The sequence below is a fragment of the Ambystoma mexicanum genome, chromosome 4p (genome assembly GCF_040938575.1).
Source record: "Ambystoma mexicanum isolate Mex_15411 chromosome 4p, UKY_AmexF1_1, whole genome shotgun sequence".
In the NCBI taxonomy this organism is placed as follows: Eukaryota; Metazoa; Chordata; class Amphibia; order Caudata; family Ambystomatidae; genus Ambystoma; species Ambystoma mexicanum.
In genome coordinates this window covers 787,750,032-787,767,508 of record NC_090927.1, presented here as the reverse complement: position 1 = coordinate 787,767,508, position 17,477 = coordinate 787,750,032, and the positions used below count along the sequence as shown (strand labels likewise).

The 17,477-nt window shown below is 47.5% G+C and overlaps 1 protein-coding gene across 3 annotated transcripts in view; it reads left to right on the top strand.

Annotated features, from left to right (window-relative positions):
- The window catches only part of CEP162 (centrosomal protein 162), a 2,248,134-nt gene that overhangs the window by 1,287,387 nt on the left and 943,270 nt on the right, over positions 1–17,477 (top strand). For all 3 annotated transcript variants that reach the window (XM_069606335.1, XM_069606333.1, XM_069606334.1), the window contains one exon: positions 12,893–13,005. In XM_069606335.1, the coding sequence (XP_069462436.1) occupies positions 12,893–13,005 (113 nt within the window). The remainder of the gene's footprint in view (positions 1–12,892; positions 13,006–17,477) is intronic.

The following is a 17,477-nucleotide window of genomic DNA, read 5'->3' as shown; positions in this document are numbered from 1 at the left end:
GTGGCTGAAGCAGACCTGGTTTTACTACACAAGTAGTGGGTTACAACTTTAAATTAAGCCATCAACTCTCACACAACTGCTTTCAAAAACATTGGCGCGCACTTCAAACACAACATTTGATGGTAAGGCTGGATTAAAGTGAGCTCAAATTTCACATGCAGTGTTTTGGATGGGATGAGGTAGGAACTGGGGGGAATGGCCATAGGGATTAGCATGCAAAGGGCTGCTCAGCAAGACACTCACTGAGCTTGGAGACACCTGATTTTGTAGTGAATACTACGGTAAAAGTTAAATCCTTAATGTCCAATAGTTATTTTGTATAGATTTTTCAATCAACCTGTCGTGGTCGAATAAATGATCTTCACATTCATTTGGGTTTTCAAGTAATCAGATTAGTTTTTATTCAAAGTTCATCAGCAGAGGCCCTAGCCGATGCATTTCAGACTCTCTGTCCTTCATCAGGGCAGGCACTGGCGGTTAGAAATCCTGTCTATGAGAATTTTGAAAAACAACTTTCATTAACTCATTCTTAATCTTGATTAATCAGACATCCTTGCATGCACGTTGCATACTGGTGGTGGGTTTATTTCTCCACATTGGTCCCCATTCACCTCTATGAGACGGTCTCCAGCCTTAAGCCCTGCCGCCTCTGCTGCAGAGCCAGGGTCCACCTTACGTACGTACTGTCCTCTTTTGTTCTTTTCCCATAGAGATTAGCATGGCAAGTCAATGGGTGGGCAAATAAACAAACAACTACAAACTGAGTGACCCTCATCGTGTAGCATATATGTGTACTATAATGCTTTATTTTAAAGAAATTGACAATGTTTATAGCAGGTCTAATAGTGGCCCCAGTTCATAATTCCGAACAGCCCCAGTTTCTGCACAGGCTCAGTTGTACCACTACAATGCCCCACAGGCTTAGGTTTTCAGATTTAACACGCGCATGCTACAGTCATACCCATGCCCCTCCCTTTTAGTACACTGAAAAAGAATGGCATTTGGGCCTAGAAATTGCAGTATTTTGTAAGGGTGCATCATGGCATGTCTCCTGTGTATGAATCAAGGCTGCATTTTTTTATTCCACTTAGTTCAGTTTTCGTGTTGGTTGGGAGGGAATCACCTTCAAAATCACGAAGTCGAGATCTTATTTCCCTCTGGCTTTGATGATTATTAATGGCTGTCTGTGAACCCACAGCAGCCCATTTAGGCGCCTAATAGGTTGAGGTGTCATCAGAAGCAGTGTCCCGGAAGAACTTCACACTCTTTACACCCCGGAACCCTCTGACATTCCATAATGTAGTATGGTTCAGCCCTTTAAGGCACTGTAGTCTCATAGCGCCCATCATTTAGCAGAACTGATCACACCTTACCTGGTCAGTGCACGAAAGCACAGTCTGGTGGCTATCATTTGCATTTTAATGCATGCACTGCTTTCTGGGATGGGTAAGGGAGAGGGTGTAATTCTCAGACGCCATGACATGATTGCATGCTATTTCCTGGCCTACTTGTGGCATTGCTAAGTTCCACCCGGGATAGCTTGCTAACATTGTTGGGGAGAATAGCTCATGGGCAAGGCAGCGCACAGTATTTCTTTGCTGTAACATACAATGTCTATGTCCCCTCTGTATGTTTATAATGTAGTGTGACGTTTCTGACTTGGCAGCATTTTAGGTGTGTGCTTGTTTTTTCAGCGTATTTGTATCTGTTGTGGGTGGCCTGCCATTTACACCCGGCAGGCCCCCATAGTGCAATACTCATTAGCACAAATGCAGGCCCAGTGCCTGAAGGGTTTGGGGCCTGCCCTGGTCATCCGGCAGGGCCCATGGTGCTAGTTACCATCAGCACCATCAGGGGTGGGAACCGCATCTGCCGTTCCCCTGACCATGCGGACCTCTGCCACCATGCTGGCACGAGGGTCCCACGGCATCAGGGCACGCAGGCCGGTGCTCCCACGTGAAGGCCTGAGGCCTACATGGATTGAGACAATCTGAGTCTGCAGCCGCTCTGTCTCACGTGCCTGCAGTGGCTCCTTTTATTAGCTTGGGCCATGACACAGTCATGGCCCATCTTAAAGTGGCAATGCACGTGGGAGGGACACATCCCCTTAAAGGGGCAATACACATCCTACATAACACTCCTCCTTTTTCATAAGGAACAAACAAACGTTGCTGAGACATACATGCATCCCACCCGTTACAGAACGACAAAATACTTATCACTTTAGAACTTGCGGAGTAGACAGATAGTAGGATATCCCACTGACACATGCATAGCTAACTCACATAGTTACAGACCTAATACATACAAACCCCTACTAAACATACTCAGAAGGTGACAGTCGTGGTCGGTGAAATGCCGGTGGAATGTGTGCAGTTCTACCACAGTTTACAAAAACCCTTTATTAACCTGGGGATCAGAACTGCAACTACTGAAAAGGATGCCATGGTTGGCGGCTTGCACTATATGCACCCCTCGCACCTGTGGGATCACAGCTTCCCATTATTGTTCTTTACTGAGACCACTTTAAGCATGTTGCTACTATGCAGGTTCACAGCATCAAAACACACAAGATTACTGAGTCCTCTTAAAGCAATTGTAGGACTGCAGGAGACCAGTTCGTCTTCTATCAGTGTCCGTTTAGGAGTCACTTCCCGGGTCCAGGACCATTGATTGTACAGTTCACGGCTGGCAAAGCCGCACCTGGCAGGTACCAGGGGCCACATCGGCATAGTCCCTTGATGTTCAGAGCAGAGCAGCACAATGCAGGCCGCAGTGCGTCCAGGCTGCTCCATATGCTGTTGATAGGGCACAGTGCTGTTGATAGGGCACGGGGTGTCAGGACATCACTCACTCCCTTTTTGGCGATGTTCCCCCAGTCTGGGGCGTCTCTTTCCTCCAGGAGCGCAGTGGGCGCACAAGCACTCATGATGAGCTGCAACCCATTTCTTGCCCGATGCACTGGTTCTTGGTTTTGGGGCCCATGGCTGCCTGGTTCGTTGGTCGGACACCAGTTGTCGGCTGAACTCAGGGGGTCTGGCAGGTATCTTCCCCCAAGCCCTGTTTAGCCTGGTCCTTGGATGGCATGACATGCAGGGTGTCATTAGTGACAGGCAGCCAGGATGTCCTCAGTGGCAGGCAGTCGGGCCACTCGCAAGGCAGGCAGGGTGGCTTGTGTTCCGATGGCGCTGTGCTGGGAGACAACCACTTCTATGCTGGTTGGCCTTCCCTTTCGATTGCTGTTACAGTGCACCAGTTCTTGTCTTGCAGGCAACGCTGGGCTGAATTGGTGTCACAGGGAGCCACCCTCTCGGATCACCTGACCGCGCCTAGCGCCTCCTCCTCAGAGTTGGGGCCCCTCACTTTGCCCAGACCTGCGCAGACAGAATCACTTGCTCATTCGTACTGGTGGGGTGTGCGGTGCCCCGAACGCAGGATGTCCTGGTGCTCATGGCTGTGAACCTTGAGGGGCATGAGGTTGAAAGTCCCACATCGGCCATGGTGAGGCCATTGTTGGTGCTGGGTCAATGCCATACTTCAGTTGCACAGGGCGGTCTTTGCTGCACAGTCATTTGTCCATCACGTGCAGCATCTTGGGCATTGCACTAGTAGCGAGGTATACGATGCACAGAGTGCAGTGTGCTCACGTACCCTGGGCTTGGAGTTCTGGTGTGGTGCTGGTGCACTAGCTCTGTACGGTGGCATGGGTTGACATGGAGTACGCGATTACTCACACTCCCCTGGAAGGATCAGGCTCATCCTGGCCTGCTCTCCATGTTGGTGCCTGCGGAACAAACTCACCTCCTCATTTCTGCTCTGGTCTGGAGTACCTTATAGCTGCCCCCTCCCCCTTGCACACCTTCTGAGAGTATAGGGGTATGTTTGTCCTCGCTGTACTGCTCCAGACTGGAGCATGTCATCCCTTTCCTGGCCAGTGGCAGGCAGTCAGGGCCCCTGGTGGGCAGGCTGGGTGACTGCAGTGTCTCGGTGTTGGGGCCACCTAATAGGGCAGACAGGTTGACTGTGGTGGTGCAGTGTTCGGGGGGGAGGTTGCTTGCTGTCTATGTCCCTCCCTCCTCCAGGCGTGAGACATTCCCCTTCTTTTCACCAGGTAGGTGCCCATGCACCTGATGCATGTAGTGCACAACGGTCCGGCTATAGGGGCACACCTTCTTGCCCTCTCCAATTCCTGATGCCAACTGCGCAGGGAGGTTACTACAGGTGCAGTGCCCGTAACTCACACCCCTGCTGTGGTCCTGGGTTCCGTTGGGCACTCTTTGCCGTTTCATATGGAACTGTCATGTTTTTTTTATTTTTTTTCCATTGCCCTGAATTGGGGCTCCTCTGACTTTCCCTGCAGGGCCCAGGATCTTTAGAGGGCCATCTTGCCTGCTACATGTGCCCTGACCTGGAGCACATAAAAACCACAATCACCGTTTCCTTGCCCTGGTTCATAGCAAGAGTGCCTGGGATGAAGCTGGAACCTTGGGGTACCTTCAGCTCTGACTTGGAGCACATTACCCTTTCACCCCTGGGCCTGTAATCTTTAGAGGGCCATCCTCTTTATCTGAAACCGCTCCGGCAGGGAGCACGCATTTTTTATTTCTCTGCTCCCACCGGAGCACAGTGTCACACACCGCCAGCGGCCCGGGCTCTTGTACGGGAGCCTCACTTTCCTTTGCCCCGGCCAGAGCTCCTCTTCTGATGCCACCGCCGCCCCTGATTATTGTGGGGGCTCCGGTGGCGTGACAACGGTATGCAGTGATAAAATCCCCGCAGAAATGTCGCCTATACAAAAAATCGTGGCAAAAATTCTGTGGTTTGACCCGGTAAAGGTGAACCCCGTTATACCATTTAAGAGGAGGGGGGGCTGCGGGGTTGTCCTCCGCTACCCTTAAATGCTACAATGGGTCCGGGGGTTGCAAGGGTGTCCCCCGCATCCTTTACATGGATTGCAGCGGCAAAACCACAGCATTTTTGCCGCAATATTTTGTAACCACAGCAATTTTTGCCGCAATTTTAACACATGGAACTGTGACAACACAGAGCAGTTCTGCCACCGTAGTGTGGGGGGGGCCCAATTGTCATTTGCTGCAAACTGGTCTGCAATCCTCTGTTGCACCTTGTCAGGCCTTTCCTCTCCCCAGCACGAGGTTCTTTAGTTGCGGCTGGGGCTGCTCCATTCCTTTCCCCCACCACGGCGGATGATGCCACGGGAGTTGCAGGCTGGCCCCCTCCCTGGCCGCACAAGCACCCTCATTGCAGAGGGCCGCAGCCAGGGAGGATCGCCAGCAGGGTGTCATGATGCCTACCCCCGGGGACCCAGACCAAGTCCAGCAACCCCGGAAGCAGGCATCAAGTTACCCCAAGCAAGCCCAACAACCCCTGCTAGGGGCTATTTGGGTGCAGTCCTGGCGCCTGTGCCGCCAGGCTCATATGGAGAGTCAGTCCTGGCGCCATAGGCGCCAGGCTCATAGATTAAAACTTACCTGATGCAGACCATGCTGCAAACTTACCTGATGCAGACCATGCTGCAAGAGCTCCAAGCCAAAAGAGGCTTGGAAGGGACTATTTTACCTAGGGATTATTCTTTACTCGGGTGGGGCTGGGGAGGAATACTTACCTGGGACTACTTTAGAGGCTATTTAAACCACGCCCGAAGAGCAGTACACGCTTCGCGTTATTCTGCATCCAGCAGCGTAACGCTCACTGTGCCTGCAAGTCTGAATCCAGTCTTCTGCCACGCCCGCCTCGAGTTTGGAGCTCCTAGAAAAAGGGAGAAAGAAGGAGAAAAGGTTAGAACAAGAGCAATACCTTTGATCTTTACCTGAATTCCCGATCCATCGCGCCTTCGAGCTGGAAGAAAGGAGTTATTTTATGCACGTCGCCTCGCCTGCTGCAGCCCCACGCTGAACTCACCGGCCTTTGCAGCATCTTCACATTCCACCGCATCCTCCTGCATGTTCCCGTTGCACTCCGGCACCTAAGGAGAAGACAAGAACAGCAAGGTGAGCCAAGGGAATACACAGAGGAATACCCCCCATAGATTTACCTGATTTTACCACTGGGGTACTATTCCACTGCATCTTAGCCGAACCCCGGCCCCTAAAGGGAAACAAAAGGACAGCAAGGTGAAACAAAGGGACGAACAAGGGGAACCCTCCTCACCACAATAGACTTACCTGATTTTACCACCGGAGGCATTATTCCCCGAGACTTCATACTTTCTCTCAGCACCTGAATAAGGGAGAAAGCAACAGGTTACATATTGACATTATTTTATCGAACTGTGTTGGATAATACAAATCCTTACCAGAATATTACTGGTTGCCACGAGGAACTCTTCAGTAGGGTCAAGCTGCAACCTGCAAGGAATCGGACAAGAGTGAAAGTCAGGCATTTGAACTCTTACGAACTACATACTTACGGCGTCTTGCTGGGAATATCGGAGTCAATATTGTTCTAGAACTCACCAATTCCTTCGAGTCAGTGAAGCAACTGGTTATCTACGCGCCCCTGCGCTCAATGCAGGATGGAGAGCTCATCTTTTCAAACCATCAGTTGAGACTATAAGAGGGGACATCAAAGGTGATCAGTGGGGAGAACAGCAGGGGTGGGGGGATTTACGCTCAACTCCACGGGTGGTTAATTCCCTTTCTCCATTTGCGGAAGAATATTTCTATGGGCCAAGCAAACAAAGCTAGGTGGGCCAGTTCAGTCCATCATCTCGGCCCTACGCGTCACATTGGTGGGGACCGCAGCTGTCCAGTTCAGATCGACGCGTTTGTGGGAGCCAGGTGAGCGTAACACAGGGCTCCCATACTACACTGGCTGCCCCCACCTTTGCGGGGGGAAGCACGGCTCATGTCACCGTGGCAGATGCCGCTCCTTACCTCTCCACTAGGGGGGCGCACAATTCTTTGTCGCGGCAAGAGTGCTGCGGGGCGACGCAGCATGACTCACCCCTGGCGAAAAGTGTTACTTCTTTTGCGGCTGCGGCCGCTAAACTCCTACTACCCTGTGGGTACAGCCTGACTCCTCTGTGTGCGGTAGCATGCTGCAGGGGCAGGGCAGCACAACACTCTCTCTCCCCGGCGGGAGGTTTGCTCATTCTTCACGCCAGCAGGGGTTGTTGCAGGCTCTCATTCCCCAAAGCACTTTGTACGTCTCCACTTATTTTCACCGCAAGAGTGCCTGGGATGGAGCTGGAGCCTTGGGGTACCTTCAGCTCCGACTTGGAGCACATTACCCTTTCACCACTGAGCCTGTAATCTTTAGCACTGGGATGGCCCGCACCCCTCTTCTTCTCCTGCGGGGCCAGAGCCGCCCACTCCTAGGTTTGTCACGGGCAGCAGGGGGCACGTGGACTCGTCGTCCTTGTCACCAATGTTGTGGGTGGCCTGCCATTGACATCCGGCAGGCCCCCATAGTGCCATACTCATCGGCGCATGACAGGCCGAGTGCCTGTAGGGTTTGGGGCCTGCCCTGGTCATCTGGCAGACCCCATGGTGCTAGTTACCATCAGCACCATCAGGGGTGGGAACCTCATTTTCCTACCCCTGACCATGCGGACCTCTGCCACCATGCTGGCCCGATGGTCCCGCGGCATCACGCAGGCCGGTGCTCCCACCTGAAGGCCTGAGGCCTACATGGAATGAGACATGGACTCAGGAGTTCCTCTTCTGGAGTCTGCAGCTGCTCTGTCTCACATGCCTGCAGGAGCTCCTTTTATTAGCTTGGGCCATGACACACAGTCATGGCCCGTCTTAAAGGGGCAATACTCGTGGGAGGGACACATCCCCTTAAAGGGGCAATACACATGGGATGGTCCTACATAAAAGTATCGAGTCAGCCTGTTTTGGCCTTGTTTTGAAGGAGCATTGAGCTTATTTTTTTCTTCCAACCTGGCAACACTGTCTGCACTTACAACCAATGGTAGCCACCCAGCCCAAACTGCTCAGCCGCGTCCCCTCTGCACATGAAAACGAACGTCTGGGTGGTTGTGCCCAGGGCAACTCCTGTGGTTTTGAGTACTTAAAAAGCTTCCAGCTATCATACTTTATTTTTCGCAAAAAGATTGAGTGAACCACCAGATTAGAAAAGTTGGGCCTCCGTTTCACTCAACAAAACCTAGAGAGCTGCAGCTTGTATGTCCCCTGTTTTGCCAAAGCGGCTGGTGGGGTCGAAATTACATCCATACCGGGTGAGGCACGCTTTACTTACAGGCTATGTGATTGCAATACCAACCTCTTTTCCTTCTCGGAACTAGTGGCTGATGCTTTTAAATTACAATCATTATGTGACTTTTTTCGCCCAAGACAGCGTCTTCATAAACCCCCCATCATAAAGACTGCACTATTTTTCTCGGGTGTCCATCACACTCAGTTTCAAGAGAGCCCTTAATCTTAATAGAAAAGTTCATCACATGGTCTCTTTGTACTATACCATTGGTTTAAATATGTTCCAGCCATTAACTAGGAGTGGACTGAGATGCCATTTCGACCAATCTGCTCACAGATCTGTATGCGATCAACATTGATGATGGTCCCTTGCATCCGCACATATTATCTGGCGGCACAGGTAGGGGTGGTAAACAATTGGCTACATGGGGACGCCGAACTCCCCCATATCAGTAGGGAACTATCGGCTATGTACCCATGCTCCCCCTCCAAGTCCTATATGCACCCCGTGGCGAAGTGGCCAACATCCCACGCATGTCGCTGCATATCCGCGGTAGCTCACAAACACATTGGATGGGGCTCCAGGCACACACTGGCCCAACCCCTGTGGCACAATGCATACCTCCCTGAAATTCAAAAGATGGGGCCCCTCGGGCACTGGGAAAGGCTTGGGATACACACATTGGAACAGGTGATCCAGGGGGGGTTGCATGGTTGAGTTTGGTACCCTCAGGGAGCGCTTTGACCTGGGGCCTGGGGACCACTACAGGTACACGCAACTTGCACATGCCATAAACGCTCAGTTTCCAGACTTAGGAGAGGTCCCGCCTTGCTCCCCTCTGGAAACGAATGTCCTTGCAGAGCGCATCCCCTCTAGGGTTACCTCTACGCTGTACCAGGTTCTCAACTCCTTTGGCACTCCAGAGCTCACCACACTGAGGGAGAAATGGGAAAGGGACATAGATGGAATGGGTGGAAGCACTGATGTTCCCCATGAAATTGATATAGACAGAATGTTACGTCTGATCCAGCTCAGGATATTGCACTGATCATACTATTCCCGCACCATGCTAGCCAAATGGAACGGGGCGACTGGGGAGCATGAAAGGAGCATGAAAGGGGAACCTTCATCCATACAATCTGGGAGTGTACTGTGGTACGGATGTTCTGGGAAGGCTGTATGCGCTTAATTTCCAGCACGGTGGGATCCCAAGTACCTTTTGACCCATAGTTGGTACTACTCGGGATATGGGGGGACCTGGGCCTCACCAAAAACTGTTCGATGGTCTAATGAAGTTACCAGGTGTGCCTCCTTAGAGAGGCGAATTTACACAGCAAGGGGATGCCCACGCAAGTTCCATGAGGTCTCGGGAAAATAGATGGACAACCAGTGAGACCCATTTCATCTCCTCCACCCCCCCGTTCCTGCGGTCTGTGTCAGCCCCCCCTGGCTATAATATGGCTGTATGCACCACCCAGTTAATTGCCTATTGCTCACTGTAAGTGTATGTTTCATGCACTTGTTAAAATTAATAAAATGTGTTTTTAAAAAAAACATTGGTGATGGTCGGTACTGCTGGCATATAAAACCTTCTGATCGACTTGAGCCACTTAACAGGAGACAGGATGAGGTAATTGGGGGGCGCGAGCGCAACTGTCTGCAAAAATGGAATATTGCATCTCATCAGATATGATAATATAAAGGCCAAATGTAAAAAATACCAAGAATTCCTCCCAAGCACCAACCCGTGAACATTCACCTCTCTGCCGTGTTTGAATTTGGTTTGACCCCACAATCCATGCAATGCAAGCCCTCTCATCACACCCACTAGTTCTACTCGTAACTACCCATCGCACGCGTGTTTGTGACGGCCCCATGCATGTTACCCATCTTAATTATTTTACTATATGTGCATAGCAGACAAAGTATTTCGTAGGAAGAAAAATAAAACTGATTAAAATCCAAACCCACCCCCTAAATTGTGAGAACATGCATGGTCTAGTTCAGCTATAGCGCTGCATCCTACCCTCTCCCGACAAGACAACTGCCCCATACATTTGCCCACCACCCAGTCCCAGAAACACATACTAAACTAATTAGCAGTTTATTACCACTATCCAACGGCCCTGCTGCCCCCTGAAATTGCACACCCCAGTCCTCACAACCTTTTAACTCCCAGCAGCCTCCACACCACACTCTTTAGCACCATAATATTCATGCAGGCCCTATGTCGGATACCCATGCCCCCTCACCTCTTGCCCCCATCCTAGACTCCCTTGTTGTTGTTCTTGCTATCGGATGAGAATTCCTGCTCTCTCTCCGTTTCTGTGTTTGAAGATAAAACAGAGGGAGCAGAGCTCTAGGCACAAAGAAGAAGTTGCTTCATCTGATGGCTTTCATTGAGGGAACATAACAAATTGTGTGCCATGCAGCTCGGAGCTCGCAGCCACGCTGGGTCATCAGGCGAATGACATTGTATCGAAATGCGCAGCCAAGTACATTGAAGCCATGTCTACCGCTGTGCTTGACTCATCTCATAGCTTTCATAGGGGGGACCATTAGAAATGGTGTGCCATGTGCAACAGAGCACATCAAATGCGCGTATGCAAAATCTTCTATATTTTCGAGCTCAGAAAATATGCAATGTTGTGCACTTTGGTATTTTTTATTCAACATTTTATTATGATGCCGTTCCACCCACAGCACACTTTAAAACAAGGAAATGAAACGCAGAAAGGACAGAAATAATTACTGCTGTCAAAAGTATTCTCATCAGTGTAAAAAACAAGTCACATGCATGGTATCTTTACCATTCAAAGATGGCCGCTAGTTTCAACTTGTTTCCAGAGAGCTTCCTTAGAGACAGTCATCCAAGATGGCTGCCTCCATGGAAGAGCTCAAAGAGTTCCGAGATGGGCATGAATGGGTGGGATTAGCGATAGGGATTACATTGGCTAGGGTAGGTAATTGGAGGGATTACATCTGTGTATCCCTCCTCAAATGCCATCTCCATTGGAAAAGCCCTCATTCAAAGCCCATATTTGAAGCTATGTTAATGACAATAGCTTCGGCTTAAAGGTAGCACTTTGAGCGCCACCTAATAGCCCTAACTAAAAATACTAGTTTTATCATTCTAGATGAGTTTGTGAAAACATGTTTACTAACACTTTACAAATATTTAAGGTCCAGTATAGGAGGAGAATATCCCAAAGGGCTATATGCATTAAGTATCCACGTGGACCTAGTTAGAACTGTTAGAACTGTAAAATGCACTATTTTTAACACGGTCCACAAAGGACTTAACATGTCCACAGCCCTATCGGCCTACCTACCCCTTGCAGCACTTGCAAGTTTTATTGTATTGTGTGTATGCACAGAGGGCCTGATTCACAGAGTGTTCTTCAATAGGATTGTGCCATTATAAAACGCTTCTGTGAATCTGGCCCACAGTTTAAAAGAATTTGCTCATGACAAAGAAACTGTGTTCTTTCTGTTTTTTAATTGGTCAAGATGCATAATTATAAAAGGGTTTAGTCAAATTGCATTTGGTATTTTCATTAGAGTGCAGCCACCTCCGCCCCCGCAAGATTGTCGACATAAAAGGGATTTCATTGGTACTAGTCCTGGAAGGGAGAAGAAAGGCATTAGCATGGAAGGAAGAAGGGGAACTGTGATACATTGGACCAACCAGAGGCACTTTTTATATACTCGAGCATCTGATTGACACCAGTTTCCTTCTAGATCCTCCTCCAAAACATATGGTAGAGCGTGTTAAAGCTTTCTAGCCAGACCTAACACTACTTGACCCCATTATATTCCTTATGCCAATGAATGGCTCCCTTCATGGAGTTGTACACACACATCTGCATAACCCAGACTATTAGTGAGTCAACGAGAATTCTCAGTTATTTTGTCCAACTTTGCAATGCTTTGCCTGTCCTCTACTGCCTGTTAGAAAATCATTAAGTTTAAGCTGAAGCTAAAAACGCATCTGTTTCCACACAAATATTCTGGCCTGGTCCATCCCTGGCTATTCTGCTTCTTGGTCATTCTAACGCCTAGATTGCAGTTTTTTATGGCGATTTGTTTGCACTTTATAAGCATGCTATACCGTACCATACCCATGCTGTGGGGATTGTAGGTGTGCAGTGCCATATTAAGGGAGCCAGGGTTCTCTTACTGGACCTTTTGTAATACACAGGGTGACCTCCTCATGGCGACAACTAAGTTTGCTGGTTTACTGCTAGATCATTTTTATAATTATAATTGCTCTTTTATAACATGCTTAATACCAGCGATTGGTTTCTAAGCACGGGATCGCGATTCCAACCTGTGTTGGCTGGCTTCCAAGACAAACTCATAGCCCCTGAGTCGATAGCTGACATTGGCAAAACTCTTTACACTAGGATTTGTCAATCTTGGTAAAGCTTTCTATATATTGAATTTGTTTGTTATGCTTTATATTTATATTTTATTGGATTCATAAAGTGATATACGCCAAATGTACTGTGCAAAAAGTGGAGTGCAATGCTGGTGAGAAGATCTATGTTCATTTTCGGTTCTTAAATATTAAGTAAGTTTTGGCTTAACACTTTGAAAATCCACTGTCTTTATTTTTGTACAGACAACTTGTGTTCAGCTGAAAGTAGTTACTTGAATGTATAATTGGTGTCCATGTAAATGTGTTCTCTTTTGTTCCCCCCCCCCCAAGGAAAATGAAAAGTTGTACCATCAAGTGAAAGAGCTCCAGCGTCAGAATAAGTTGAACGAAGAGAGAATGTTTAATGAAAATCAAAACCTCTTGGCTGAATTGGCAAGCACAAGGTGTGTTATTACAACTGTGGTTAACATGCATATTTTAACTTCCTTCTGTCATGGTTTATTGGACGGTCACTCTCATCTCAGGGAGTTCCTTTCCCCCCGACGAAGGTGTCGCACAACAAAGTGCTTAGCAGATTCAAATTTGGAATCAGAAAAGTAGAGTCACACAAGTACTTTATTGACTATGATGGCTATAACACACTGGGTATGAAATTCGTTAGTTTTGAATTATAACAAAACTCATCCTGTGATCTTTTCTATATGAGAATTTATTGAATTAACTTTAATTAAATGTGCCAAGGGTCTACACAGTTCCTCCCCCCCTCACTCACAATTAAGTGGACAGGATTAAGGCAGGTAGTTCCCAACACAATTGATAGCTTTGGGATATATCTACTTGCATGTGAGATCTCTGTTCTTAGCTCAGGAGGACAGCCGGATTTCAGACCCTCTTTCAGAAATAGGTATGCAGTTCACACCTCTGGTCTATATTCACAGCAAGGTTCCCTCCAGCCAGATTGTTGGCCTCTCTCTCGGATAGGGCTCCCAGCTTCCAGGCAAAGGTCCCCAGCAAGTGTCCGAGGGTCCCCTGTCTATCTGCTTTCCTGGGTGTCAGCCTTCCTTCTGTCAGTTCTCTGTTGTTGTCAGTCTGCACTTCTCTCTTTTTCCCTTCTGTCTCTCTGTTCCCCTTTAGATTGAAAACTGATATTATATAGTGCTGATGACACTTACATATTATGAATATTCCCATGCTATGCATTAGACATCTCTTTCTCCCTCTCCCACTAATCTGCCCGCTGATAGGGCAAGAGGTTTAGAGGTCTGTGTTATGGATAATGGGGGATGAGGAAGATGCATCATTTGAAAATGACATGTTTTTGCCTTTTGTTTTTTACACAAATTCTCAATAGATAGCAACTAGCTTCAATTTTCAGATAACTGCATGAACATGTATATTTTTCAATTCTACATTTTTACGCCGAATCAGGGAATACTAATTTTATTTTGGCACCACCTTCCTGGGAGGCGCTATCATTTTTCATGATTTGCTCCTGAGCCAAAATAGTGAAAAATATGCCACTCCACTGTTCAAACAATAATTTTGCATTCTATCAGTTCCTAAACTTTTGAATTCCTCTGAATTATGAGAAGGTCAGGATCATGGTTTTCTTCCTAACTCAAATTCTATACATCACAGAAAAGATACATAGAACTGACGTGCATTCTGTGATCTTTAATATGAGTCCTGGATGAGCTACCTGCGACGCACGGTACTCCTGTTATTAAGGAAAAAGAAGTCCAATGTTAATCAATAGCCATGCATACAAATGGAAGGTCATAGTTTCATATTCCCAACAAAGCCTCTCATGAGTTTTATTTCTCCCCAGTCATATTGCATGGACATCTGCCAGGCTCATGTTATTCCACCCTGCCATTAAGTGTCTTCAAGGGTCTCTGTTCGAAGTTAATGCACAGTTAATGGGGAGGCCTGACCTTAAAGTTCATTTCTGCTGGCCGTCTTATCTGAACCCTTCACAATTCTGATCTAATTCTTTATATTTCTTTGTATTTTAAACTGAAAACCAGGCCTGCTTTTCCTGGTGGTCCCACTTCAAAGGTCTTGAGGTCAAAGTTTCAGTGGTGCAGAACTTTCAGTTCAGCAGGGAAAACAAGCTAGGTACATATTTTTTAAAAGAATAGCATTTTAAATTAAAAAGATGTGTTTAACATGACATTTTGTATCACATATGGTCCTGCTGTTTATAACTGCAATACAATATTTAAACAGAAGTTCACTTTTGGTATTATTCACCCATAGGGCACAGTTAACATAGGAAACTATTGTTCACTTCTACACAAGTTGGCCTTTCCATTTAAATGTCAGTTTATTTGTGGAAAGTAAGTGTCTTTCTCTGTGACAAATGAAATATGTCACTTGGCTTCACTTTTTAAATGTAAGGCACAATTCCTCCTTTGTATTTTTCAAATGCACAGCATTTCAATGTATCTTTTCCCCTGTACTGCTGCAGTTTTGAATCTGTCAAAATGTGCCTTTTCCCAGTTTACACAGTCAGTATCTGCAGCACCACATGTCTTTTTGGAATTCATTGGACACAGTTAGAAATATTACGGTTCTGAGGCACACTCCTTCAGCTGAGTGCCTTTCCATTTTGACAAAGATGAGGGAGGCCCATTTCCATTCCCTTACTAGGCCTCATTTTGGAAAAGAAGTGTTTTGGACTGACCTTCATATTCCAATAGGTATCAACATCACCCAGCCTCATTCTTATAATGGAACCTTGCATGGCCTCTCAATCTCTCTCACTCTGGGGCTGTATTTTCACCCCACACTTTAGAAAGCAATGAACAAATGCATGCACAATATATGTTTAAAAGCGTGGATATCATTTTCTTATTACGGGCTAGTTGTGACATCACGACTGACCTGTAATACGAAAAATTATCTCATAACTGCTTTGTAATCAGGTATGACACTTCTGTGATGAAGAGTGCCTGCGGCTTGAGCCAGCAGAAAGAATTCCAGCTGTCACTGCAGCACTTAATTAAATGCCTGTAAAGCTTTTCATATTCCTTACTTGCAGAATAGATTTCTGTGTCACTTTACAACCATTAATTGATGAGGAACTTTTTTATGGCAGAATGTTTAATGTGTGCACTGCTGGAGCTTAACACATGTGAGCAAGAATCTGCATGTTATTACTTATTTCAAAGCACAATATGAACACTTTTCTGATACATAGTGTCGGGGGGAAATTCTACCGGGGTCGGCCGGGCCGTCCGCAGACCTCCGGGCAGGGAGGCCCCAACTCCTCCCATATATCCCAAAAGAGATAGAGTATGAGACACACGCAAGAAGCAAGGTGACTCTGCTGTTTATTAGACAAAACGGCAGGGATGGGTCAGGGAGCGTACGCGTCCGTCCTGACACACACACAATCGTGGGGCTCGCAGGCCCTTTTTACCTTAGTATGACGCGCTACTTGCGTCATCTTACAAAGTTTAATAAAAAACCTATTTCCACTCTGGATTGGTTACATGAGTGGTAGGGTTAGTATAGCGCACATATAGAGAACGGTGTTAGTGGCTGAGGGTTAGTCAGGTGGTATACCTGGGCTGTCCCTTCAATTTGATACATGAAAATTGTTACATGAAGACCTCTGAGGATTGGTCAATGTGAATGGCGTCAGTGATAAGAACCCCATGTTCTAATTGGTCCGCTCGCGAGCCTCCCAGTCTGGGACTATCGCTGTTCCCAGCTCGCGGTGCACCTGTCATTTGCAACAATGTTTTAATATGGGTAGGTGTAAACAATGTGAGGATTTATTCATATGTTGGGAGGTCGAATACTCCCACTGCTGCAGATGTCCAATGAGTCTTTTAATTGTATCTGCCTGTGTCTTGAAACGTGGGATTCAGGCGTCTCCTTCCTTCTGGGCTTGGCATCTTGTCAGGTTTGGCTTTGTCACGTGAGGTGGGACCGTGTTTGAGGCAAAATTCAACACAATTAATATTGTTTTTCCTACTGTGTGCCTGGTTTATCTTGCAGGTGCGACCTTGGCGTTGGCTTGCAGCGTGCGAGATTGCAACATCGTGCCCTTGGCGGGGTGCCTTCGCCGGGCTCATTTTGCAGGGTCAGCAACCCAGTTCTTGCTCATTCAGTGTTCATGGAAGCTTTTGCCTGCGGCCTACTTGGGCCTGGTGCATAGGTGGAACCGTTTGATGCAGGGCGCTTTAGGTTACGGTATCATATTGCTTTATCCTCAGTATTGTGTCCCCGTTATATTCTTCATTATGGTACATGGCTCTTAGAAGAAGCGTGAGCAAGCCTTTTTATATAAGTTCATGATGCGTCTTGCGTTTCTGCATTTTGAGAGCCTATGTGGAAAATAATAAAGATGCACGTCCGTGAGTATGTCTGTCGCCTACGTCATAGCACTGAGTATATTCTTCGTGTAGATTGGTGCGGGAGTGTCCGGTGTGTATATTTGCACAGGTGTGCTGACCGTTGGCTAGGTCGTCATGGCATCTCTAACGACGTGTAGGTTTAGTCGAGTTGATCCGTGCCGCAGGTGTCGGCATGGACAGGGCGGGCTGCTGGGCAGGCAGATGGACACATCCGTATGTTCCTGTACCAGGGTATTTGGTCGTCCGGTAGATAGGCAAACTTTCTCGTGGCGGGTGTCTGGGCCGTGATCCTCTAGGCCAAGCGCGAGAGGGGAAGGGCGGGAGCCTGGTCTTCCATTCTCCCACTTCAATAGTATTAAACCGCTTGAACTATTTTTCTTCAACACGTTATGAGCTGCATTTTTGCTTTATATCCAAACAGATGGTATATTGATTATATGGATCAGCAAAGGGAAGATCTCTTACATTACATTATGTAAGAGATGCGGTATTAAAGCGAATGAGTGATTGATGGTTTAAGATATGCCACCAAATGCAGGAATTGGATT